At 41.2% G+C, this 27824-nt stretch overlaps 1 protein-coding gene across 4 annotated transcripts; it reads left to right on the forward strand.

Moving 5' to 3' along the window:
* Window positions 1-171: 171 nt before the first annotated feature.
* On the forward strand, window positions 172-27824 carry med17 (mediator complex subunit 17). 4 transcript variants are annotated; one of them, XM_026941220.3, is made up of 13 exons: window positions 172-298; window positions 960-1216; window positions 1336-1499; window positions 4381-4600; window positions 4681-4817; window positions 4907-4988; window positions 5136-5288; window positions 5672-5802; window positions 6179-6363; window positions 6446-6583; window positions 7526-7643; window positions 8734-8893; window positions 27161-27824. In XM_026941220.3, the coding sequence occupies exons 2-13, from the start codon at window positions 967-969 to the stop codon at window positions 27367-27369; spliced, it is 1947 nt and encodes a 648-aa protein (XP_026797021.1). In that variant the 5' UTR covers window positions 172-298; window positions 960-966; the 3' UTR covers window positions 27370-27824. The 4 variants fall into 4 exon arrangements, with proteins under 4 accessions (XP_026797021.1, XP_026797022.1, XP_026797018.1 ...); XM_026941221.3 differs by having other exon boundaries at window positions 209-344; XM_026941217.3 differs by having other exon boundaries at window positions 253-390.

Genomic DNA, 27824 nt, shown 5'->3' on the forward strand with positions numbered 1-27824 from the left:
TTAAATTATTGCTGAAGACATTTTTCTCTTATAAATAATCACTTGTAAATAATTTATTAAGCTGGTTACTGGTTTTATTAAATTTCTGGTTATTACTATTTCTACTATTATATCACTATCCCAAAATAAATTCAATTAAATGATTGCAAAGGCGTTAACACGGTCCCTGAAATGGCCTCCCGTGGGAGCGCTTGATGGCTCTCCGTCCCAGCTGGGGGCGGTAAACGGACCTTTCGTCGGTCTGCCATCTGAAACACGTACACGAAGAATGAGTCGCCTGGAACGATAAAAGAGAGCTGTACGTGAACAGTATAAATTAGTTGGCGCTCTACTTCAGTATAGAAGTAAGAAGTTGTATCGATTGTAGTTACCTCACGTGAAGCTCGTGAGGTTAAATATTTTAATATTTACATATTTTTAATATGTAACTTCGCTCAGTTGTTTAGTGTTAAAGGTTGATAGTATAATATTAACAATGTGTTGCGCAGGTCGCTAGCTAGGATAACGATAGCCAATTCTGCATAGTGGTTAAGCTAGCTGGCTTTTACTTTCTTTTTTCACAGTACCTGTTACTTTGTGCGTTACAGGTAATGTAACTGACTGAATGACAAAAACAATGATAAAGCTGCTTACTTTAGTGCCAGCAAAACAACCGTGACTGCTTAACACTGGATACGTAGTGAGCGCAACAAAAGACCTTTAATAAAGCAACATTTATAATAATTTTAGTTCCTGAGGGTTTAACACAAGAAGAAACACCAGTCAAGGCGTCTGGAACCGTTTCTAATGTTTGTGGTTGTGTTTTGATGGTGCAGAATTGTTTAAAGTCGTTTAGGAGTTTGTGAAGTGTTTGGTGTTGTGTTTAGATGGTTATGTTTTGGAGTGGGTTTAGGGAATGCAGTAGTGAATTGTGTAGTGATCAGAGGATGCTGTAGTGGTTCTGTCTGTTTTATTTACAGAAACTGAATGAATGAGAACAGCATGTCGGGGGTACCTGCAGTGCGCGTGAGTATTGAGTCATCCTGTGAGCGGCAGGTGCAGGAGGTTTCACTGGATGGAGTGGAGACGTATGTGCCACCACTTTCCATGTCACAGAACCTTGCAAAGCTTGCACAGCGCATTGACTTTGGTCAGGGCTCTGACTCGGATGAGGAGGACCCAAATGGACAAAGCAGAGTGTCTGACTGGAGCAAGCAAGACCTGGAGGGGGAAGAGGGTGAGTAGGGGTTATGTGCGCCTTCACTATCATGCTTTTATTGACACTGGAATTAAAATAATTTTTAAGTCTTATCAGACCTTTAGTATCCCAGTAACGCATAACCCAAAATTATACAGGACTGGTAAAATTCCAACCTTGTTCGTGGCCATGGGATTCAGTGAGGAACCATCTACGGAGTGCTCTGACTGAGATGTGTGTTCTGCATGACATGCTCAGTGTCATCAAGGAGAAGAAGTATATGGCTCTTGATCCAGTATCCCAGGATCCCATTGTTGTCAAAGTAAGAAAATACGATGCAATCTCTCTAAGCTCTCTAACCACCGTGCAGTTAAAGTCTTGAATCTGACTGGTCAGAATGGCTTGGACACTCATAGTTTCTATTGTTTCTATAGTAACAGCTCATACATAGGGATTTGTATGGCAGATGGAAAAAGTGTTGTTTAACAAAGAAAAATGTATAATTGTTGATATGGTGAAGTCTGATTATTCCTGTTTAGGCCTAAGGAACTCGCTAACTCGCAAGATTTTCCTGATGTGTAGGCATTGGATGCCCTGCAGACCATGATGTAAACACAAACACACAGAGTTTCAACAAAGAATAACAATGACTAAGAAATAATAAATGTTGTAATAGCTGCATATTATTGCCCAAAACAGAACAGTAGCCTAGTCTTTACTGTTTATTAGAGCAAAAGGCACCATGCAGTTGCCTTTAAATTCTGTTTGGAGGAAAGCCGTACTATTAGATTAAGGGTGCACCCAGAAACCACACATTCTCATACAGTACCACCAGAATTATTGGCGCTTTAATATATTAAAAAGAAGAACATATGCAGTAAGTGATGTTTGAACATAGTGATATTGTATAGATTTATTTAAAAATTGCTCTAAGTAGCAGAGTGTTGCTTAAACAGCGATATGCATTACTTAATAGGTGAGGTCATTAAAATACCATCATTAAAATACTCCTGTCCACTGTACTTAGTGGCATCATATCTTATTTTTCCATCAAAAATATGTGTCAATCCCAGCTTCCAATTTGAAAATTTTTTTAAAATTAAATTTTTTTTTTTTGCCATGTTTAAACCATTTTCCTGCTTCTTTGGATTTATTATTGTATTATTTCAGCAACATCTAGAATCATAGAAGTATGATGACTTCTTGAATTATTGAATAGAAAATGGATAGGTTGACCCCGTTTCGTTTTTAAGTAAAAACCTTTAAATATATCTCATTTCTTAGTTAGGGGGGCATGGTGGCTTAGTGATTAGCACGTTTGCCTTGCACCACGGGGATTGGGGGTTCAAATCCCAGCGTACAAAGAGCTTGCAGGTTCTCCCTGTGCTTCTGTGGTTTCCTCCGAGTACTCCAGTTTTCTCCCCCAGTCCAAAGACATGTTGTAGGCTGATTGGCATTTCCAAATTGTCCATAGTGTGTGTTTCTGGGTTATGTTATTTTCAACACTGTGAAGACCTAATGTATGTTTGAAATGATGCGTATGAAAATACAGGACGAATAGCATTATATTTTCAAGACGGTATGATCCCGTATTATTTAGGATGGGTGCCAACCCTACTTATAGCTTTTCTCTCATCTCCTGGTGCGTTTTTTTGATCCGTATGGGATAACGGCAGGAAAAGTCTACTCAGTCAGCTGTTGTTTATGAGAAACTCCTTTGCTTGATGGCTGGCTAACTACATTTGAATGCACTTTTACACTCCATGTTTGTTCAGCTAGGTTTTTTTTTTAATAGTGGAACAAATTGGTAATGTTTAGACTTTGTCAGCACTGGATGGCAGCATATGTTGGGCTTAACTGTGCTCGTCATACTTTAGATATGTGACCTGGGAATGCTATGGCCTTTCTCTGGAACAATGACATCAAGAGATGATGACCCACTTTCACTTTTGCTTTCAGGCCTCTCTCTCACCATTCAGCCTGATTGACTGTTGTGCTGGCTTTATGCCATTACTACATGCTGCATAATCAGGCTGCATCCATTGGCTATTTCAGGAAGTTAGAAGGGAAAACAGAAATGAAAGTTTATCGAATTTGAATGCCCAATTGGGTTGAGGTCAGGTGACTTACTCGACCATTTAAGAAAATTCCATTTCCAAGCTCTTGCATTGCTTTAATGGTATATTTTGGGTCATTATGCATCTGTACTGTGAAGCACTGTCCTATCCGTTTTGCAGCATTTGACTGAATCTGAGCAGAAAGTATAGCTCTATACAGTTCAGAATTCATCCTGCTACTCCAATCAGCAGTAACATCATCAATAAACACCAGTGACTGGTCAGGCTTATTTATTTATTTATTTATTTATTTATGCAAAGTCTAATCTGGCCTTTCTGTACTTGTGTGTTACCAGTGATTTGCATCTTGAGGTAAACCTGCTGTATTTACGTTTATGAAGGGGTCTCTTGGTTGTAGACTTTGACAGCGATACACCTACCTCCTCCAGAGTGTTCTTGACTTGGCTAGATGTTGTGAAGAGGTTTTTCTTCACCAAGAATTTTGCGATCATCGACTTTAGCTGTCTTCTGAGGTCTTTCAGGCCTTTTGATGTTGCTGAGCTCGACAGTGCATTCCTTACTTTTAAGAATGTACCATATTGTTGATTGGGCCATTCCTAAAGTTTTTTTTTTTTTTTTTTTCTTTTTCAGCCTAATGATGGCCTGTTTCACTCGCATCGACACCTCTTTGAAGTTCATGGAGTTCCCATGAACAGCTACCAAATGCAAATTCAGCACTTGGAATCAACTCCAAACCTTTTATCTCCTTAACTTGTCATGAAATAAGGAGGAAACGGGCCAGATCTGGCCATAAAACTGCTTATCAGTCAGTTGTCCATTTACTTTTGAGCCTGTGTAAATGGAGGGACTATGAATAAATGGATGTAATTCCTAAACAGTTAATGCAATATTTTTGTTAGACCCCTTGAATTAAAGCTGAAAGTTTACACTTCAGTGACATATTCATTACTTCATTTCAAATCCATTGTGATGTACAGAGGCAAAATTACGAAAATTGTCACTGTCCAAATACTTATGGACCTGACTGTATGTACTAGATTGCCAAATTTCCCCTATGAGACATCAAAAAAGGTACGTCTTATGGAAATTAATGAGTAATCAGCGTGCATGTGTGTCGGTTTCCAGACCCCCCAGGTTTTCCAGTTGATCAGTAAGAAGAAGTCTCTGGCCACTGCAGGCCAGTTGCTGTTGAGGGGGGCAGAGAAGCTAAGTAAGTCTGTAGCAGAGAGTCAGGAGCAGTGGCGTCAGCGTGATTTTAATGCAGAACTACTACACCTGCGCTCACAGTGGAAGTTGCGCAAAGTTGGAGACAAAATCCTTGGAGATCTTAGCTACCGTAGCGCAGGTGAGTCAACGGCTATGACTATGATAGTTATTTAACAGGATATGCTCTGTTGTAATTCAAATGTCCTCTCATGACTGCAGGGTCATTGTTTACTCATCATGGCACTTTTGAGGTGATTAAAAACACAGATATTGATTTGGATAAGAAAATTCCAGATGATTACTGTCCACTCAACGTTCAGATTCCGAGTGACCTAGAGGGCTCTGCATACATTAAGGTAAAAAGCAAATATTGTATTAGACACAAGGCATACTGATATGGTGCAAAGCCATACTTACATTTTGTAGTGGCTTTGTACTTCTACAGGTCTCTATTCAGAAACAGTCTGCTGATATAGGAGACCTGGGAACAGTCAATCTTTTCAGGAAGCCCCCCAAAGCCAAGCCAGGTACTGAGTAAAACTTCTAATAAACTCACATGAGGTTGGCCATATAAACCACAGAACACACATGCCTAAGAGGCACAAATTTCAGAGATTTTCATGCTTTAATAAAGCAATCTCTTTTTTTCCTTCTCTTTCTTTCCTCTCTCTCAGGCTCCCAGATATGGCATCTAAAGCTGGAAGCTGCTCAGAATGTGCTGCTATGTAAGGAGATATTCGCTCAGCTCTCTCGGGAGGCAGTGCAGATAAAATCCCATATTCCACACATTGTTGTCAAAAACCAGATCATCTCACAGCCTTTTCCTGGTAAACTCAACCACACCTTGACCAAACAGCTCAATTATCTGATGATGATATGGAAATGTGTATGTTAGAGGATGTTATGCCTGTACGATCCTGATCACAGAGTGTGCAAGCAACTAATATGAAGGGATATTTGTGGTACTGGTGTGTGTGTGTGTGTGTGTGTGTGTGTGTGTGTGTGTGTGTGTGTGTGTGTGTGTGTGTGTGTGTGTGAGAGAGTGTATATATAAATCACAGAGTGTACTGTGGCTAATTGATGTATGCAGGGCTATATGTATTTGTATCTCATGTAAGTTTAGTGTTTGCAGGGCTGTGTTTATATCCATTCAGAGGTGTGTGTTTGCAATGCTTTGTGTGTATAAGTAACAGTCAGTTGGTAATTGTAGGACTTCAGCTCTCCATCTCATTGTGCCACTCTACTACGGATAAGAAGAACCAGAGAGCTTCACCAGACAAAACCAAACCAGATGACCATCTATATGTGTTGGAACACAACTTGCACCAACTTATTAGAGAGGTACACAAAAAATACCCTCACTGTATATGCTGTTATTCAAGCTTATTAGAATCCTGTGTATACATGCACAGTGGCCCTTAATTCATGAAAGTTGTTCAGATATGAGGGCAAAAACAAGTTCTGAAAGATCTGATTGATGGTGTCCTGTCATGGGCTGCCATGCCATGCCATCCAGGGTGTATTCTGGCCAGTGTTCCCAGGATAGGCTCCAAATCCAGCCTGACCAAGATAAAGCATAATGAATGAGCATATGTACATGTACCTCTTAGACTTATGCACTGAAAGTTATGCTCTTGGAAGGAGTTAGAAAAGAACTTTTTTTTTTTTTTTTTTTTTTTCTTTTTTGAGTAAATATTGTCAATACTTCTGTGTCAAGTTCCATAAACAGACTCTGAGCTCCTCTGTGATGCCCCACCCTGCAAGTGCTCCGTTTGTTCCTAAGCGTCTGCGGATGGCTGGACCAATGGCTTATGATAAGTCGGAGATCAGCTCGCTGCAGCACAGTGAGGGCTTACTTGAGAAAATAGTCAAACAAGCCAAACATATTTTCCTCAGGAGCAGGTAATGCAGACACATGAGCTACAAGAACATGCACACTGTGTACATTTGTAGGAGCTATTGTACCATAGTCTTTCTCTTTCAGGACGGCACGAACCATTGACAGCTTGGCAAGTCGTATTGAGGATCCTCAGATTCAGGCTCACTGGTCCAATATTAATGATGTTTACGAGTCCAGTGTCAAAGTGCTCATCACCTCACAAGGCTATGAGCAAATCTGCAAGTAAGAGTAGATACTGATTCCTGGCCAAGACTCGGCTTCTATCTAGTTTACATATAGATGTATCTAGTACTTTTTGCCATACTGATGTTTGTGATGGATTCATAAAATGAGTATAAATTAGGCATTAGACAGAATATCGTTGTCTCGAATATCACAATGCAAAATACTGACCAGACGAATTTGATGCTCGTATCGTGTATCACGATATTTCCATTTAATATTTATGAGCTCTAGCTCTACTCGCACAGTAGGCAGCAGCACCAGAGGTAGTAACGTACAAAGTACGAACTTTGCGTGTGGGAACCTAACTGTCTTGAAGTATGTTTGCTTAATATTCCAGAATATTAAGCTAATCAGGAGGAATGGCTATGGCGCATGTCAAATTCAGCTTCAGCCTTGTTTCATTTGGCCTTGAGCTTGGGGAAAAAAAATAATGAAATGCCCCTTAATACACTACTGCTCAACTTTTTCACACTATCCAGAATTTGTGCATTGAAGATGGATGGCAGACAGCAGTAGAGAGCAGTGATGGCACTAATTTATTTAATCATATAAGTCGCAATCTATGGCCAAACAATCTTTCCATATTAATAACTTAATAACCATTAAATACATTTATGACACTGAAAAAGATTAAAATAACATACTATTAATAATTATTAATAATATTATTATATATAAATATATATATTATAAAAATATTATATATAAAAATAATTTTATATATAAATCTGATATACTCTGACAATACAATGTATTATTACAGTGGTTTGATTTGTTGTCATTAAAAAAATAAATGTATTAAAATCTAACATTTTGTGTCAATATTGTCTTGTGAAGCCTGTCGGGATACATCTCGTATTGTGGCTTTAGTGTATCATCTCCTGCCTCGTACAAATATTAAATACCTGAATGACCTGTCTTTCCACACCTCTCTCTCAGGTCTATCCAGCTACAGTTGAACATTGGAGTGGAGCAGATCAGAGTTGTGCACAGAGATGGTCGTGTCATCACTCTTTCTCACCAAGAGCAAGAGCTGCAAGACTTTTTACTGTCACAGGTAAATATTCATGCCCACAGCACCACAATATCTGCATTAATTTCATTAGTTATATTAGATAACAGGAATTTAAACACATGCCTAATGACTGCATGAAATTTATGTAAATCATAATCAGCTGATACTTTCTTAAGGGCCCTATAGTTGCTTTTTTTATTTCTGTCAAAAATAAATATTTTGACAAATTTGTGCTTTTCAGCCACACTTAAAAATGTTCTCAAAAATGAACAAAAACATGTTTAGTGTGTTCCCTTTTTGCCATTATCCTGGGTGGGTGTGAGCCTCAATGTATTATGTATTGTTATAATACTTTATAATAAAGTATAAAGTATTACGTATTCAGTTGCCTGTATTTTTCCATTTGGATGCACTAACAATTAAAAATTAAATTATTTTTAATTAATTAAAAAAAACTAAAACAAGCATTAAATTCACAAAAGTCTGTAGTTTTACTAATTCACTAAAAGTCACTAACGTGACCTGTTCATTAACACACATTGTCAAAACTAGTGTGCTGTTTTATAAAACATTTCTAAGCTATGTTTACAGTCATAAAATCAGATTCAGAAATTAATAAAAGGGTGACATTCACTGTGCAAGGAAATCAGACTTGGCTGTAGACTGACAGTTTTGTTAAATGCCTCATTTGTTAAATTTGCTCCTTATCCAACGTGATCTTTCCATGAAGATAGTCTAGGCAAGATTAATGATTTCTACATTGTTTTGGTGAAATATATTTATTGTTTCTTAAAGTTAAGGTGTCAAGGCGGCCTAAAACTAGGTTCTTATTTATTTATTTATTTTTTGTTTGTTTTGTTTTTAAATAAATCGGCTGAGAGAATGGCACTGGCTCAGCCTATACATTCTCTGGGGGACAATGCAGAAAAAATGCACCTGGCAATCTGGCTATATATAAAATGCTATTAACTTAATAAATTGACTGCTGTTAAAATTGTATTTATAATATTAAGTTATAATATTATTAACAGTTGTTTACTGTGTAAGATTTTTTGGAAGAAGGAATAATACTTTGCAGAATGTGAAAATCCAGAATTGGATTTATTTGGCTTTGTGTTTGGGTGTGTTACAGATGTCTCAGCACCAGGTGCATGCAGTACAGCAGTTGGCAAAGGTAATGGGCTGGCACGTTCTAAGCTTCAGTAATCATGTGGGACTTGGAGCCATTGAGAGCATTGGCAATGCCTCTGCCATTACAGTAGCATCACCAAATGGAGCTTATGCCATTTCAGGTATATGCACAAATAGCAAAATATATGCAAATATACTCATTGTTTTCCTCTTTGCAACCCACATGTGTATGCTTATTTATGTGTGTGCATAGTGCCGAGAGGGAACATAGACTCTAAACAGTAAAATTCAATATTAATTAAATATCTCATTAAACATAGTTCTCAGAATGCATTACATCACAGTGCATTGCATTTTGTCGTGGCATTTACTATCTTGTGAGGATCACAATGTTGGAATTACTTGCAAAGTTATGGCTTTATTTTACCTCCAAATGTTTTTACTTTCATGCTTCTCCTTGCTCTTGGAATTTTAGTGCAAGAAATCTAGGTCATTGTAAGGAAATTAGCAGTTTAGGTTAAACTGATGTATTCTCCACCAAAATATGTAGGAGATTAGCAGATCAGCTCAGAAGGGGAAATTTGTAAATTTAATATTTTAATAGCTGATCAACTATTCATCCAGCGATAAGTTGAAATGAGTGTATTTATTAATTGTGTACGGGATATTACCTCTGTGGCCACCGGCAGTAATATCCTAAATATAGAGAAACACTACATTAAGAGCACAGTAACAAGATCGGCAGTTTAAGGCAGTAAATTAGAAGCACACAAGACACTTGCCTTTAAAAATCAGACGAGACTTTATTACTATTCTAAAACACAGAAACTAATCTAACACAAACACACGCACACATGCACGCACGCGCACACACATGTAAACAGGGGTGAAAATGGCTTTGAAAAGACAGTCAATGAAATTCCAAGTTTCTAGCAGTTCTCAGACCATGACCTGAACGAACCATCCACTTATCAGTTTAATTTAACTTTTGCTTTGTTTAGAAGGGCTTTAAATTTGTATTAAATGCACCAGTTCAGCGAGAATCTGGGGGTACTATACTTGCGTTTGTGTTGCCAGGATTCCCTCGTTGCGTTGTTGGTTGGGAGGAGTTTCCGGCAATGTCAATTGGTCGGTGGTCTGGTTGGCCTTATGTAGCATCTCGAAAGACCAATGAGGAAGATAAACAGAGTGAGGTCGCGAACCCGGTGGAGTCTCGTAGACGGGTTGCAAAACTTTGATGAATGGTGCACAGCGGTGTGAAGGCGAGAGTTGGAGGCTTTGCAAGCACCAGTCTGGATGCGGAGTCTCGGAGCAATCTCCTTGTGATGACGAGGGGCAAGAACTAAGCTCTTGGTTGATGGGACTTCCTTCAGATGTGGATGGAGACTCACTTGAGCTGTTAGTTGGAGATGTTGGTAGAGACTCCCTGAAGATGTTGATGGACTCTTGCAAAGATGCGTTGGATGAGACTCCTTTGTGTCAGGGGGTTTTAACCCCTTTCCAGTTGAGCCGACCCCAAAGTGTTTGCTCCAATCAGCAGGATCTTGGGGCAGGGTGTAAACTGTATTCTCCTCCTCTGACACTAATTAACATTCTGGTCTCTGAGTTATGGGCTTTGCAAACTTTGCACAAGGTTAAGTTAGAACTTTGGTCAGGAATTTGGTAACTTGCATGTAATACATTGTACTCAACTTCACATTATACCAACCTTTAGGAAGTTCAATAGCGATCACACACATACCAAACACGACATACCTGCTGTTATTGATACACTCACAAAGACTATGATACCTGTTAAATGATCAAAAGCATCATAATGACCTGGTGGCTATAAGACAGAATGACACTAAAAGAGGCAACAAGTTTTCAAACTATGGTGCATCATCTTAAAAATCCTTACAGGAGATGTAAAGTAGCTTTATGTAGTCTGTTAAAGCTGGGTTCTGTGGAATGTGTGAAGGGTGGTGAACTTTGTGTTCCAAGGTTCAAAGGTCTCATTCAATGAGGGTCCTTGGGTGAGTCCCCTTTTCTGTAGTTATCAGTTTTACCATTGTGTTGGGTGAGCCATCTGGTCTTGGCGAACGGCCTAGATCAATAAGTTTGACAGAGGTTCCTCTTGGCTGAGAGGGTTCGTCCTCTGGTCAGGGATGTCCTATCAGTTGTCGATTGTTCACAGGTCAGTTGAAATCCAGCAATCAGTAAACAAGCGGTAATTAACTTGGGTCTGCAAAGTCTGGGAGCAGGATTCCTAGTTTTATGGCTTCTTTGCTTTCCTTGCCTGTTTGCTTCAGATCCTACATCATCAACCTAAAGATTGTTTATGGATTTCAAATCGGTTACAGATTATAATTGGTAGTAATATCCAAAATCTTCAAAGGCTTATTCAGTACTTTCTGATATGATTATTGGTTGATACGACACAAAGCCATATTAACTTACAGTCTGCTTTGAAGGTATTGGAATGGTAAGGCCAGATTTTTGTTTCTGCTATACACTGAAGATATTTGGGTTTGAGATGAAAAGATGAATGAGACAGTAAATCAGAATTTCAGCTTTTATGGCTTGGCATTTACATCTAGATGTGTTAAACAGCTTAATCGGAATCCATCCATTTTCAATGGTCAAAAATATTGGAACAGGTGTTTCTTGTTGCCCAGGAGTGTCCTGTTAGATTGATTGTTTAAACAATTAATAGCTCTGAATGTCTATTCTCGGTTTGAGCCCTGGGTTTTGCCTGTGAACACAGCATTGTTGTTAAAAAGGATAAACCAACATGAAGACAAGAAAGCTGTCTGTGGAAGAAACGCATGCCATTTTGAAGCTGAGGAAAGAGGGGAAAAATTGAACAGAGCCATTGCCAAGCATTGGGCATAGCCAATTGAACAATTTGGAATGTCCAAATTGAAGGAACCCACTAGTGTACTAACAACCAGACATTGATCAGGTCAGCCAAGGCAGTAGATGACAGACATTGTGAGAGCTGTGAAGAAAAACCCAAAAACAACAGTCAGTGTCATCAGCAACAACCTTCACAGGGCAGGGGTGAAGGTATTACAATCCACCGTTGGAAGACGACTTTGCTAGAGGCCATACCACAAATTGCAAACCACTCATCAGCAGTAAGAATAAGAAGGCCAGATTGTAATTCAAAAGGAAATACAGAGATTAGCCAAGTTCTGGAACCAAGATTAACCTCTGCCAAAGTGATGGAAAGGCCAAGTGTGGAGAAAGAAAGGATCTGCACATGATCCAAAACTCCAAACGGTTTGCCTGTAATGGGTCAATGAATCCGACAGTGAAGCTGGGAAGTGAGGCTGTATCTCAGATTTTGCGCACTGACACAAAACTTGGTAGGCATGTTCAGGACTATGACCTGAGGCTATGCAATAAATTTCATGACAGAGCCACCTACTGGTCAAAAGTAGCAATAATATGCTAAAAATGCTTACATCTAACTGCCATTTTTGCTACTTTTCCTTCAAATTTTGTCCAGTCTTCACCAAATTTGGCTCATACCGTCTTGAGACCTGTCTGAACAAAATTTATCAAAGGAATTTTGATGTTCAGAACTGTTCTCCCATAAAAGACTGGCAAATGCGTGAAACTACAAATCAGTCCTGAAACCTTTTGCCTACAGTTATGGCTCTGCTTTCCTGTGATTGCTTATGCAACATTTGAAGTGCATCTGTGAATGTGCGGCTTACCAAGTCTGGGTGCTTGGCCCCCGAAAATGCTGCTTGCAGCTTTAATCTTTATTGATGTAACTCATGATGCTAGCAGCAGAATTAATTCAGAAGTTTACAGAAACATTGTCTGTCGATTTACAGAGAAATGCATCCAATCTAATTGGGATGAACTTCATCATGCAGCAAGACAATGACCCAAAACACACTGCCAGCACAACAAAGGACTTCATCGGGGGAAAAAAATTAATCACCAGACCATAACCCAATTGAGCATGCATTCCCAACACTTTAACACGTAACACTTTTTATTTATTTATTATTTTATTTATTATTTTATTTATTAATTAACACTTCTAGATGTAGATATCAGTAAATGAAAGCTCAAATTTTGATCTATTGTTATTTTTATATATATATATATATATATATATATATATATATATATATATATATATATATATATATATATATATATATATATATATATATATATATATATATGTATGTGTATATGTGAATATACACAGTGGTTATAGAAAAGAACCACTCCCCTTCAGAATAATCACATTTTGTTGCTTTGCAGTCTGAAATGAAGATGGACACAATTTGTTTTATCCAGCTGTATTTACTCAGTGCAACTTATAACATCCAAGTGAAAGATATAACAGCAACAGGTCAGAAAAAAAAAATTAAAAAACAGAATTACTGAGTTGGATAAAGGATCACCCCCTTGTGTCAGTATTTTGTTGAACCACTTTTTGCTTTAATTACATCCTTTAGTCTGTTGGGATACATCTAGACTTCGCAATATTTGCCCACTCTTCTTTGCACAACTGCTCAAGTTCAGTTAAATTTAATGATGACCATTGGTGGACTGCAGTCTTCAAGTCATTCCACAGATTTTCAATGGGGTTTAAGTCTGGGCTCTGACTAGGCCATGCAAGGACATTCACCTTTTTCTCCTTCAACCACTGTGTGGTCAATTTTGCTGTGTGCTTTCGGTCATTGTCATGTTGGAAGGTTAACCTTCTTCCCATTGACAACTTTCTGGCAGAAGGCAGCAGGTTTTCCTCAAGAATTTGACAGTATTTTTTAAATCTCAAACCCAAATGTCTTCAGTGGCAAAAGATAAGAATTGCCTTTCCAGTATTTTTCCAGAGAGGGGACTGTATATCAAAGACTTAGGTAACACTACATAAAAATATTCTCACATGCGTACTTGTTAGTCACTGGTGCAGATGTTATTTGGATTTATTCCATACATACAAATTCACATTAAAGTATCAGTGAAGTATCAGTAACAACTGCAAAAATGCTCTAAAAGAGCGGAAAAAGGCAGAAGTCTTTCTTCAGAAGTCCAACAACTGAAAACCTCATCATATTAAAAATAAGCAGAGCACAAGCATAGAGAGAAATTAATGAAGCTAAGAGACAATGTTGGAGACAATTTTTATCCAGCATTTCAGCAAAGACTTCTACAAAAAAAGGTTTGGAATCTGATTTTCAGTATAATAGGCAGGAATTGCTAATTTCCTTGCAGAAACTTTTAGAAAACATGAATCTACTGAATATTGCCTTCCTGCTTTTCAAGCAATTCAGGCTGCAGAAGAAAAGAAGGGTGTTGACTTTTTCTCTGATAATTTTGAATCATATAACCTCTTTGAACCCTTTCAATCAGGTTTCCCTCCTTTCCACAGCACTGAAACTGCTCTCCTCAGAGTTGTAAATGATCATCTCTCTGCTGACTCAGGGGCCCTTACTATTGTCATTCTTCTGGATAATAGCTCTGCTTTTGATACCATTTCTCACTCCGTACTCCTATCCTGGCTTTCAGCCATTGGTATCTCTCTTGGTTCTTACTTGTCTCACAGACAGTATTTCATATATTATATATATACAAACACAAATCCTCCACTGTCCCCTTGCCCCTCTTGGCCCACTGCTTTTTATTGTTTATATGCTGCCCCTTGGTCATATCATTTGGCATCATGATCTCTGCTATCACTGCTATGCCGATGAGACACAGATCTACCTTACCACTAGCGCTCCCACATCCCATTCACCTCAGTTCTTAGCTGCCTGTATCACTGATATAAAACAATGGATAAATTGCAATTTTCTAAAATTAAACTCTCCCAAAACTAAAGTAATGCTTATTGGACCCCATACACTAATTAGGAAAAAATCATGAAGATATCAACAATACAGTATTTCTTTCAATCCCTCTTTAACTGTTAGGAACCCTGGCGTTACTTTTGATCCCTTCCTCACATTTGAACCACACATTAGCTCCATTGTTAAAACTGCCTTTTATCACTGCTGCAAAATAGCTTGCCTTTGTCACATTCTCAGTTTTAAAGATGCAGAAACTCTTGTCCATGCATTTATCACGTCCTGTCTTGACTATTGCAATGCCCTTTTTATTGGACTTCCATCCAATGCCATAACCAGATTACAATATATTCAAAATTCAGCAGCTAGAGTCCTCACTCACTCCTCTAGGTCCACTCACATTATACCCATAAAACATAATCATGCAGTGGCAACCTGTAGCTTCAGGGATTCAGTACAAAATCCTTCTTCTGACCTTTAAAGCCCTCCATATCCTAGTCCCCCCCCCCCCCCCCCCTTCCTATTCGCACTCCTCCATTTTTACATCCCAGCACAGACTCTCAGATCCTCTGATACAGGCCTACTTATTGTACCATATTTCCACTTCTCCACCATGGGTAGTAGATCATTTGCTGTCATGGTTTTGGAATTCACTCCCCAGAACCTCTGAAATGTTACTTCTTTCTTGACTTTCAAATCACAACTTGAAACACAATTATTCCTTCAGTACTTTGGCTCTTCCCCTAACAGTTGAAATATTTTTATCATTGCTCTTTTGTGTTTCAGCTTTTTTTTTCCCCTCCCTCCCATTCATCCCCCATGTCTATTCGTTTGGAATGTAAAGTGTAAAGCTGTGGAAAGGTGCTATATAAAACAAAACATTATTATTATCATTATTATTATCATTATTATTATTATTACTATTACTGGAAAGAAGTAGAAATCATTCCCATTCTAAAAGCAGGGAAAGATCACAGTGAACCTTCCAGTTGTCTCATAGCTCTGACAAGTTGTTTATGTAAAACTATGGAGAGAATGGTTAATGAACACCTTGTATGGATGTTGTAGTTCAATCATCTTAAGTTCAACTTCAAGTTCAGCCATATACAAGTACATAGTGAAAGGAAACAACGTTTCTCCAGGACCAAGGTGCTACATAAGATGACACAGGACAACATAGAACTACAAGGGACTACATCATTTATACAGAAAGTGCACAAGTGCAAATGCGCAGACAGTACAAGACAGTACAATGACTACTGGGATAGACAATGGGCATAGTAAGACCCAGTGCAGCGCCGACCAGTACACAGTTCTGTTTAAAAGTGAACCTAGTTGCAATAGTGCAGAGTACAAGTAGCTGAAATAGTGTAAACATAAGTGTAAATGTAGCAGCCTATGTACAGTATAATAAGTATTGTAGCAGCATAAGCATGTGCAAAAACTTGCAAAAAAAAAAAAAAATTGCAGAAAGGATGGAGGATGCTCAGTTGTGTGTGTATATATGTATGTGTGTGTGTGTGTCAAGTCAAGTGGAGTTTGTCATTTCAGCCATATACAAGTACATAGTGAAACGAAACAATGTTTCTCCAGGACCAAGGTGCTACATAAGACAAACACAGAACAACACAGAACTACAAGGGACTACATAAATTATACAATAAAGTGCACAAGTGCAAACATGTACAGACAGCATAAGACAGTACAAAACAGTACAAGACAGTACAGTGACTACTGGGACAGACAGTGAGCATAGTAAGTCCCAGTGCAGCTCTGACCAGTACACAGTTCTGTTTAAAGTGAACCTAGTGACAATAGTGCAAATAGTACAAGAGTACAAAACAAGTAGCTGAAATAGTGTAAACATAAGTGTAAACGTAAGAGTAGCAGCCTATGAACAGTATAATATAATGAGTTATGTAGCAGCATAAGCATGTGCAAAAACTTGCAAATAAATTGCAGAGAGGATGCTCAGTTGTGTGTATATTGGTATGTGTGTGTATTCCTTCAGTCCAGTTTCTGAGTATTGGAGGTATGTGTGTGTGTGTTCCTTCAGTCCAGTTACTGAGTATTGAGGAGTCTGATTGCATGGGGGAAGAAACTATTGCACATTCTGGTCGTGAGGGCCCGAATGCTTTGGTACCGTTTACCAGACGGCAGGAGGGTGAAGAGTGTGTGAGAGGGATGTGTGGGGTCATCCACAATGCTGGTGGCTTTGCGGATGCAGCGTGCGGTGTAAATGTCCGTGATGGAGGGAAGAGAGACCCTGATGATCTTCTCAGCTGTCCTCACTATCCGCTGCAGGGTCTTGCGATCCGAAATGGTGCAATTCCCAAACCAGGCAGTGATGCAGCTGCTCAGGATGCTCTCAATAGTCCCTCTGTAGAACATGGTGAGGATGGGGGGTGGGAGATGTGCTTTCCTCAGCCTTCGCAGAAAGTAGACACGCTGCTGGGCTTTCTTAGTTATGGAACTGGTGTTGAACGACCAGAAACTTGGTGCTCTTGGCGATCTCCACGGAGGAGCCGCCGATGTTCAGCGAGTGGTCTCTCTGCGCTCTTCTGAAGTCAACAACCATCTCTTTAGTTTTGTCCACGTTCAGAGACAAGTTGTTGGCTAACCCTAACCCAGCTGTGCATTGCTACACAGTCATGAGTCAGCAGAGTGAACAGCAGTGGACTGAGCACACAGCCCTGTGGGGCCCCAGTGCTCAGTATGGTGGTGTTGGAGATGCTGTTCCCGATCCGGACTGACTGAGGTCTCCCAGTCCGGAAGTCCAGGATCCAGTTGCAGAAGGAGGTGTTCAGGCCCAGCAGGTTCTGCTTTCCAATCAAGTGCTGAGGAATTACTGTGTTGAATGCTGAACTGAAGTCTATGAACAGCATTTGAACATAGGTGTCTTTATTGTCCAGGTGGGTGAGGGCCAGATGGAGGGTGGTGGTAATGGCATCATCTGTTGAGCGGTTGGGGCGGTAAGCGAATTGCAGGGGGTCCAGTGAGGGGGGCAGCAGGGTCTTAATGTGCCTCATGACGAGCCTCTCGAAGCACTTCATGATGGGTGTAAGTGCAACGGGATGGAAGTCATTGAGGCAGGACACTGGAGACTTCTTTGGCCCGGGAACGATGGTGGTGCCCTTGAAGCACTTCGGAACAACAGTGCTGCTCAGGGAGGTATTGATGTCTGTGAAAACATCTGCCAGCTGGGCTGCACATCCTCTGAGCACCCTGCCAGGAATGTTGTCTGGTCCAGCAGCCTTCCGCGAGTTGACTCTGTGTAGAGCCTTCCTCACATCGGCTGTTGTTAGACACAGCACCTGGTCATTGGGAGGAGGGGTGGTCTTCCTCGCCGTCACGCCATTCTGTGCCTCAAATTGGATTGTCTGAGCATGTGTGCGCTTTGCCTCTCTGATGGCCCGGGACAGTTTGGCCCTCGCTGTTCTTAGGGCCAGCGTGTGGTGATGGTCTTGGAGACAGTGACGTCATCAATGAACTTGCTGATATAGCTAATCACTGATGTCGCGTATTCCTCCAAGCCAGTGAAGTCGCCGTCAGTTGCCACTTCCCTGAACATGTGCCAGTCAGTGTGCTCAAACTAGTCCTGAAGAGCAGAGATGGCTCCTGCTGGCCAGGTTTTCACCTGCTTCAGAACCGGTTTGGAGCGTCTGACAAGCGGTCTGTATGCTGGGATTAGCATAACAGAGATGTGGTCCGAGTAGCCGAGGTGGGGACGGGGCTCTGCACGGTACGCACAGGGGATGTTTGTGTAAACAAGATCCAGCGTGTTTTTCCCTCTCGTTGCAAAATCCACATGCTGATGGAATTTAGGGAGCACTGACTTGAGATTTGCATGGTTGAAATCTCCGGCAACAAACAGTCCGTCAGGGTTTGAATTCTGCAGCTCGCTAATAGCCCCATACAGTTCACAGAGCACGTCTTTAGTATTAACGCTGGGGGGAATGTATACACCGATTATGAGAACAGTGGTGAATTCCCATGGTAAATAAAATGGTCTGCATCTAACAGTCACAAACTCCACCAGCGATGAGCAGTAACTAGAAACTAGCACCGAGTGCTTGCACCATTCCGTATTGATGTAAACACACAAGCCACCGTCGCGAGCCTTACCGCACAGAGCTGTCTCTGTCGGCACGAAATGAGGCTAGCCCGTCTAGCTGAATGGTGGCGTCCGGAACTCGGTCGCTGAGCCACGTCTCCATGAAAACAAGCAGTCTCTAAACTCACGCCGCGTAGTTTGCTGGAGTAGGATGTAATCCAACTTATTGTCCAGGGAGCAGGATGGACAGGAGAGCTGGCCGGCTAGGGTTTGTTTTTAGCCTAGCACAGACCCCTGCCCTCTTGCCGCGCATCTGCTTTCTCGCGCCCCGCTTGAGACGTCCCCTCCCCCGGCCACCGGCATCAGGCGACGTAGAATTTTCGGTTACACTTTTTAGTATTAGAATAAACAGTATTGCAAAAGTAATTGGGCCAGCCATCCACGGCAGCCTTTATGTGGATTACATCTGTATTTATTACAGAGGTAAATTCATGCATAATATTTAACAGAAATTGCAACTGACAATCAGTAGAATGCAGTCTTGGTCCATATCAAATGGTTTCAAGTTCTCAAAGACCAAAACTCGGTGTGCATTTTTGCCAATTACACTCTCTTCACCTCGACCCAGAATTATTTTGGAAAGAGACCAGCTGTCAAAGAAGCAAGATTCCTTGGCATAACCTTTGATAATAAATTGTCCTTTATCCCTTACTTCAAGAATTTAAAGCACAGTTATTTTAAAGCCATGAATATCTTAAAGGTTTTAGCCCAAACTAATTGGGGAGCCGAAAGCTCAACTCTGCCGAAACCCTATAGCACGCTGATTCAATCATGTCTGGACTATGAGACCATGGTGTATGGCTCAGCTAGGAAATCATATATCCAGCTGTTGGACACTGTCCTTTCAGCATGATGCCGGTAGTTGCGTGAAGAGCATGCAGCCTTTCATGTGCACGGGGGGACGTCACACTGGTGTTAGTGTCTTTGGCTTTAGCCATCCACTGGAGAGGAGCATGGTTGGTTACCAGGGTGAAGGCCCGCCCGGCAAGGTCATATTTGAGCTCGTTGGTTGGTAGAGCCCACTTGATGGCCCACTTGATGGCTTGAGCTTCTCTCTCCAGGGCAGTGTAGTTTCTCTCTGCGGGGGTCAGCTTTCAGCTCACGAAGAGGACCAGGTGCTCTTCCCTGTCGAAGACATGTGAGAGGACAGCCCCCAGCCCTGTCTCTGATGCATCTGTTTGGACGACGAAGGGGAGGCTGAAGTCGGGGTTTCACAGTACCGGAGGGCTCGTCAGGGCTTGCTTCAATTCATCGAACACCCGCTCGGCCTCCCGACTCCATTCCAACTGGTCCGGTTGTCCTTTCCAGGTGAAATCTAAGAGGGGAGAGGCAATCGAGGAAAAGTTGGGCACAAATCGTCTACAGTATCCAGCCAACCCCAAAAAAGGCACGTACCTGTTTCTTGGTGGTTGGTTTTGGATACCATGGTTTCTACTTTCTTTTTCTGTAGCATGAGGAGGCCCCGGCCGATGCGGTATCCCGGGTACTGTACCTTGTTTTAATCCCAGGTGGCACTTCTTGGGGTTGGCCATCAGCCTAGACTTCCGGAGCTCTCCTAGGACCTCCCTGCGATAGTACAGGTGGTCAGACCAGGTGGAGTTGTGTATCACCATGTCATCTATGTAGGCCACAGCGTAGTGGTGATGGAGCCGTAGGATGACATCTGTAAGTCTTGAAAGGTGGCTGGGGCCCCATGCAGCCCAAAGGGGAGGACCCGGTACTGCCAGTGGCCGCCCAAGGTCAAGAAGGCTGTCTTGGGCTTAGCTGCTGGACTCAGGGCCACCTGCCATTATCCCTTGGTTAGGTCCAGCGTGGATATGAAGCGGGCCCTCCCCAATAGCTCCACCAGGTCGTTGACCCTAGGTAGGGGGTAGCTGTCAAACTCCGAGACTTGGTTCAGCTTCCGGAAGTCATTACATGGCCGGATACTCCCGTCTGGTTTTGGCACTACCACAATGCGGCTGGACCAGGGACTGGTGGACTCTTCGATGATGCCATCCCAGAGCATCTGGCTGAATTGCCTTGCGACGGGCCTCTGGGACGTGGTAGGGCCACTGTCAGACCACGACTCCCGGAGGGGTTTTGAGGTCGTGGTGGACCAAGTGCGTAACGCTGTGGGTGGAGGAGAAGACGTCCGCAAACTGGTCCACCGCCACCGCCGATAATGGGGAGAGAGTTGAGTGGTACAGGAGCAGGTTTATAGGGGGTCGTCCTCTGGCACTGGGGGCACTGCTGGCAGAAGGCCCGAACCTCGGTGTCCATCTCAGGCCAGGTGAATCGGTTCATCAGCTTTGCGAGGGTGTTCGGTGGCCCCAGTTGTCCCCCCAGTGGGTGTGCATGGGCCAGGTGCATAAGGGCCTGGGTGCGGCTTTGGGTCGTAGCACCACGGGTGGAACTCTGCTGCCGTACTGGCAGGGGAGAAACCACAGCGCAGGCGGATCTCGTTCTTCACGATATTATGCTGCGCAGCCTCCACTGGGTTGAGGGCATGGTAAGCCAGCTGGGCCTCTCCCGTGAGGAATGGCGCAAGGGTGTGGGCCTAGTCCTCCCTGGGCCAACCTTCCCTCTGAGTGACATGCTCGAACATATGCAGATAGGCCTCCACGTCGTCATCGGCCATTAGTTTGGAGATGAGGTGCTAGGCCTCGCGGCAGGGGCTGAGGAGGGGGACCGCAGCGGTATCTGACTTTTTCTTCAGGTCCAGGAGCTTCTGGGTGGTGGCCTGGAGGCCACGGGCCAGCTCCTGGGTCAGGGCTTGCTGCTGCAGGCTCGCCTGGAAGAGTTGTTGCAGTGCCTCTTCCATCACGGTGCTAGGTGCTGTGTTCATGGACGTGTTCTCCACCACTGTGATACACGAGATCACGAGTCGACCGAACACAAGCACCCAGAGGCAGGAATGTGAGGAATGTGCTCTTTATTTTCGAAGTGAAAGTCAGGGGTAAGGGAAATGGGGAGTGAGGGAAGGTGGTGTGGAGGTGGCAGTGAGAAGTTGTCCCGGAGTGGAGCGCGGCGAGCAGGCAGCAGCAGTGGGACAGAGGGTGCATGGCGGGCACTCTCAGCAGACAGGGCCGTTGTCATGCAGACGGTGAGGCTCGTCTTCTTCGCTCACATCTCCTTCTGACAGCCATTAGTGGGCTCATAAGGCTTGCCTACCAGTACTGGAGAGCAGCCGCAAGCTCCCTTTATATTCCTCCATCTTCTCTGTGAGGGTAGATTTTTGCTGCTGTTTTTATTGGCTGCCAGATGCGCAGCATTAGATTGCTCTGCCTCACAGCCACGTGCACTCAGGCTTTCCAAAACAATGGGGGTGCTGAAGCAGCACTGTCCTTGCAGCACCCCGCCAGCAGTCGTGTGAGGAAGATGGGTGGGTGAGGAGGATGGATGAATTATGTGCGCGAACCTGCAGTCACAGTGTGAGTGTGTGTGTGTGTATATGTGTATATGTGTGTGTGTGTGTGAGATATATGTGTATATATACAGTCAGGTCCGGAAGTATTTGGACACTGACAAAGTTATTGTGATTTTGCCTTTATACACCACCACAATGGATTTGAAATAAAACAATCAAGATGTGATCAAATTGTAGACTTTCAGCTTTATTTTAAGAGGTGCCACAAAAATATGGCATTTACCATTTAGGAATTACAGCCATTTTCAACAAAGTACCTCCATTTTCAGGGGCTCAAAGATATTTGTACAAAATGACAATTGTAAATATAACCATAATTTTAATATTTGGATGAAAATCCTTTGCAGTCAATGACTGCCTAAAGTCTGGAGCCCATGTTCTCAAAACTCAAATTGTGAGTTTCCTCCCTGGAGATGCTTTGCCAGGCCTTCACTGCAGCCACCTTTAGTTGCTGCTTGTTTGTGGGTTTTTCTACCTTCAGTCTTGTCTTCAGTAAGTGAAAAGCATGCTCTATTGGGTTGAGATCAGGCGACTGACTTGGCCATTGAAGAATATTCCATTTCTTTGTCTTCAAAAAGTCTTGTTGTTTTCGCAGTATGTTTAGGGTCATTATCCACCTGCACTGTGAAGCGGTGTCCTATCAGTTTTGTAGCATTTGGCTGAATGTGAGCAGTGTATAGCCCTATACACCTCAGAATTCATCTTGCTACTTCTGTCAGCAGTCACATCATCAATAAACACCAGTGAGCCCGTTCCATTGGCAGCCATACATGTCCATGCCATAACACTGCCTCCACCATGTTTGACACATGATGTGGTATACTTTGGATCATGAGCTGTTCCTTTCTTTTGCCATACTTTTCTCTTCCCATCATTCTGGTACAAGTTAATCTTGGTTTCATCAGTCCAAAGAATCTTATTCCAGAACATGGGAGGCTTTTTTAGATGTTTTCTGGCAATAAATGTTACCATTGGTTTGCCCCTTGTTGTAAACCCTCTGTATTTACATTCGTGAAGGCATCTCTTGATTGTAGATGTTACGCCTACCTTCTCCAGAGTATTCTTGACTTCTTTTGATGTTGTGAAGGGGTTTTTCTTCACCAAGGAAAGGATTCTGCGTTCATCCACTTTAGTTGTCTTCTGTGGTCTTCCAGGCCTTTTGATGTTGTTGAGCTCACCAGTGCTTTCTTTCTTTTTAAGAATGTACCCAACTGTTGATTTGGCCACACGTAAGGTATTTGCTATCTCTCTTATAGATTTATGTTTTTTCAGCCTAATGAAGGCCTCCTTCACTTTGAGATCTCCTTGGACTTCATATTGGTAGCTCCAGTCGAACAGCTGCCAAATGCCAACTCAATACCTGATATCAACTCCTGATCTTTTATCTGCTTTATTTGTCTTGAAGTAATGAGGAAATGGACCGCACCTGGTCAATTCACTTCTTGTCAGTCAATTGTTCAAATACCTTTGAGCCCCTGAAGTACTTTGTTAAAATGGCTGTAATTCCTAAATGGTAAATGCCACATTTTTGTGGAACCTCTTAAAATAAAGCAGAAAGTCTACACTTTGATCACATCTTGTTTTATTTCAAATCCACTGTGGTGGTGTATAAAGGCAAAATCACAATAACTTTGTCAGTGTCCAAATACTTCCGGACCTGACTGTATATATACACACACATCCTGACTTGAATCTCATTGAAAATTTATGCAAGTCTACAACTAGGACCATTGTGACATTTTTGAAGACAATTTACCAAGAAGAATGGGCCAAAATTAAACTACAATGCTGAAAAAAAATTCTCTGTAATTGCCAACAACAGCTTTGCAACATGGTACTTTTTTGTTCAGATTACAAGTATGAAATCAAAAAACATTGTGTACAAATTTGAAGTGGATATATGCACTAGAAATACAATATATTAAATATGAAAATAAGTGTCCAAATACTTATTTCCTCTCACTGTAGAAGTATACACATTAAATAATATTCTTTTATTTAATCAAAATATTTGATAAAAACACCTGGTATCACAGTTTTTTTTAATGTAGCTGACATGACCGTTGTCATATGCTACAGCATGGCTGGACTCACTGATGAAAAATAAGTCCATTAGAATTCAAGCTGACAGGTTCACTTGCTCTTTCTCAGTATCCCAGATGTTTTCCTGAATTACTGAACCCAATTTTTAGACTGCTTGAATTTTTTTTAACATGATTTTTTTCAACCTAAAATTTTCAAAAACATCACATTTACACATGTATTTTTTCAAGCATTACAAATTTACTTGTTTTGTTTGAAATTCAGGTTCTGCAGACTCTGATTTAATTCCATAATGCTCATAGATCATGGTGAACTCTATGGTTGACATTTGCATGGAGGAGTTTTGCTCTAACCTGTAAGCGCTATCTGTCTTGATGCTGCATTTGTGTGTCAGTTTTCATTGATCAGCTTGGAGCAGCCAGGTTTCTGATGTGCTTTTACTTTTAAAATTGGGGCTGTTCTCTGAAGCTTTAGAGATGAGGAATTTCAGGGGATTTGCTTGGGCTAAGGGCAAACAGTAGCAGAAGCAGAAAGCAACCTTGGAGTTTAAGAGTAACGTACTCTTTGTGCCCTCACTGGGATCTCGATTATAAGCTAGGACAAATCATAGCAGATGGATTTGTTGACAGTACAGTATGCGTCTAACAGGCTCTGTCTTCATACATACGTCCTCTTTTTCTTGCTGTTATTCCTGCTCTACTAGTGTGCGTGTCGTTTTGTCCATGTCTGTGTGTCTGTTCAAATTTCTCATTCATCCAGGCATTTCCCCCCATTTTTTTAACAGGTATGTTAATTAAGCAAATCAGCATTGCAGTATAAATGCAATTAGCCAAATTCAGTGAAAAATTCCATGGCCATTGCATAAAAATGAGTTTGTTTTCATTAAGTCTGTTAACACAATTTATTTTTGTCGATCACCATGATTTCCAACAGACATTTAAACCATCCAGCTTTGTGATTGACAGAATCCGTCTGCGATTCCTGATACTATAATTCTTCAAGCTTATAACATTCTTTCAGTTCTATGTTGTTCATATCAATTTCTAGGGGTGCCAATAGTTGACACATTTTTAAAAAATATTTTTTGATCAATTTCTTAGAATAAATTTACTTCAACTAAAGGTTAGATTTCTCTTAAATTTTCATTGCTATATAGTGTGTGTGATTATATACATATTTATCAGTGATGCTCTAAAGTAGCACTATCACTAATGTTAATATCCATGTTGTCCATGTTATTTCCACAATAAAAACAATAGAAAAAATGTTATAAAAATAAAAATAAAAAATGTAAGCATTTAAAGAAAAGCAAACTGGAACCTCAAAAAGCAAAACCCAGTGTTGCTTACAAAATACAATTCCAGGCAATGCTTTATGATGTCAGCTCCACATTTCCTGTAGTATAAGTACATATATCTCCATAAGTACCTTTGGAGAATTGGTAATATATGTACCATTTTTAAAGAAAACATGAGTGAGCAGGCAAAACACATTTCTTTTATTTCTTATGGGATTCATATTCAACTGTAGATTATAACAGAATGGCACAATCATAAAACAGAACATGGCAACAAAGAAAAAAATGAAATGACCCCTTTTCAAAAGTCTGCATACCCTTAGTTCTTAATACTGTGTATTGCCTCCTTTCGCATCAATGACAGCGTGCAGTCTTTTGTAATAGTTGTCTGTGAGGCCCCAGATTCTTGCAGGTGGTATAGCTGCCCATTCGTCTTGCCTCCAGGTCATGCAAAGTCTTTGGTCGTCTTGCATGAACCGCACATTTGAGATCTCCCCAGAGTGGCTCAATGATATTAAGGTCAGGAGACTCCAGAACCTTCACCTTTTTCTGCTGTAACCACTGGAGGGTCAGCTTGGCCTTGTGCTTAGGGTCATTGTCGTGCTGGAAAGTTTAAGAGCGTCCCATACGCAGTTTTCATGCAGAAGAATGCGAATTGTCTGCCAGTATTTTGATAACTTGCTGCATTCATCTTGCCATCAATTTTCACAAGATACCCCATGCCTTTAGAGCTCACACACCCCCAAAACATCAGTGAGCCACCACCATGCTCCACAGTGGGGATGGTATTCTTTTCACTATAGGCCTTGTTGACCCCTCTCCAAACATAGCGCTTATGGTTGTGATCATAAAGCTCTATTTTGGTCTCATCACTCCAAATTACAGTGCGCCAGAAGCTGTGAGGCATGTCAAGGTGTTGTCAGCATATTGTACATATCGCAGTAAAGGCTGCTTTCTGGCAACTCGACCATGCAGCTCATTTTTGTTCAAGTATCGTTGTATTGTGCTCCTTGAAACAACCACACCGTCTTTTTTCCAGGGCAGCCTGTGGATTTTTCTTTGTATCCTGAACCATTTTTCTGGCAGTTGTGGCTGAAATCTTTCTTGGTCTACCTGACCTTGGGTTGGTATCAAGAGATCCCGGAATTTTCAAATTTTGTATAAGTGATTGAACAGTACTGACTGGCATTTTCAAGGCTTTGGATATCTTTTTATACCCTTTTCCATCTTTATAAAGTTCCAATACCTTGTTACACATGTATTTTGACAGTTCTTTTCTGCTCCCCATGGCTCAGTATCTAGCCTGCTCAGTGCATCCATGTGAGAGCTAACAAACTCATTGACTATTTATACACAGACACTAATTGCAATTTAAAATGCCACAGGTGCAGGAAATTAACCTTTAATTGCCCTTTAAACCCGTTTGTGTTATCATGTGTATCTATAACAAGTCCAAACATTCAAGGGTATGTAAACTTTTGATCAGGGCCATTTGGGTGATTTTTCTTTAAAAAGGAGCCAAACAAGTATGTAATAATAAATGGCTTCATATGATCACTATCCTTAAATAAAAGAGTTTTTTTTTTTTTTGCATGATCAGTCATATTTTCAAAATCAATGCCAAGATTTCACAATTTCTGATAGGGTATGCAAACTTTTGAGCACAAATGTGTAGGCATAGCATAATACCAGGAAGGATGTCTGTTTTTAATCATATTAATGGTGTGTTTTTTTTTTGTTTGTTTGTTTGTTTGTTTTCCCTGCCAGTACGGAATGGGCCTGAGAGTGGATTTAAGGTTCTGGTTCAGTTTCCACGTTGCCAGACTAAAGATCTCCCAAAAAGCGACGTGTTGCAGGATGGGAAATGGAATTTTTTGCGAGGGCCATATAAGGAAGTGCACTGGAGCAAGATGGAGGGCAGGAACTTTGTTTATAAAATGGAGCTTTTAATGGCAGCACTTACTCCTTGTCCTTAAAACAAAAGTGTCTATATGTCTATAGATATGCATACATGTTTTAGCTTTTATCCTTATAAGTAATTTTCTCCCCTCTTGGGATCCCTGTTGTTGCATTGTGTTTGTACTAGTTGCATTATTGTTGCATTTCAGTAACAGTGTTTGACGGTGAACTTCTGGTGTTTCTGTGCAGCATCTCTTATGTGCTTATAAATAAATAACTATAGTGTAACCTCTATCTGCAGACCATTGGAATGCTTCCCATTGTATCATTTAGTTGGATTTCATACAGAATATGACTGCATTATGTTACTATTTCCTTGGCCAAGAAACTTTTTGAGCTATTTGAAGAGCAATATTAATGGCTAATTCATGCTTAAAAGTATCATGAGCTGTGCAGTGGTTACACCATTTTATTGTAATTGTTTCTAGTTGTGTCCTTTTAGAACAATAAACCAGATGCCTCATTTATAAAA

This window comes from Pangasianodon hypophthalmus, chromosome 21 (assembly GCF_027358585.1).
Source record: "Pangasianodon hypophthalmus isolate fPanHyp1 chromosome 21, fPanHyp1.pri, whole genome shotgun sequence".
NCBI classification, from domain to species: Eukaryota; Metazoa; Chordata; class Actinopteri; order Siluriformes; family Pangasiidae; genus Pangasianodon; species Pangasianodon hypophthalmus.

Bases quoted from the DNA above. Each gene is read 5' to 3' on its own strand.
- med17 (XM_026941220.3), top strand. From the start codon at position 967: ATGAATGAGAACAGCATGTCGGGGGTACCTGCAGTGCGCGTGAGTATT. The intron at 4,601-4,680 runs GTGAGTCAACGG...TCATGACTGCAG, and splicing joins TCTTAGCTACCGTAGCGCAG to GGTCATTGTTTACTCATCAT. The intron at 7,644-8,733 runs GTAAATATTCAT...GGTGTGTTACAG, and splicing joins AAGACTTTTTACTGTCACAG to ATGTCTCAGCACCAGGTGCA.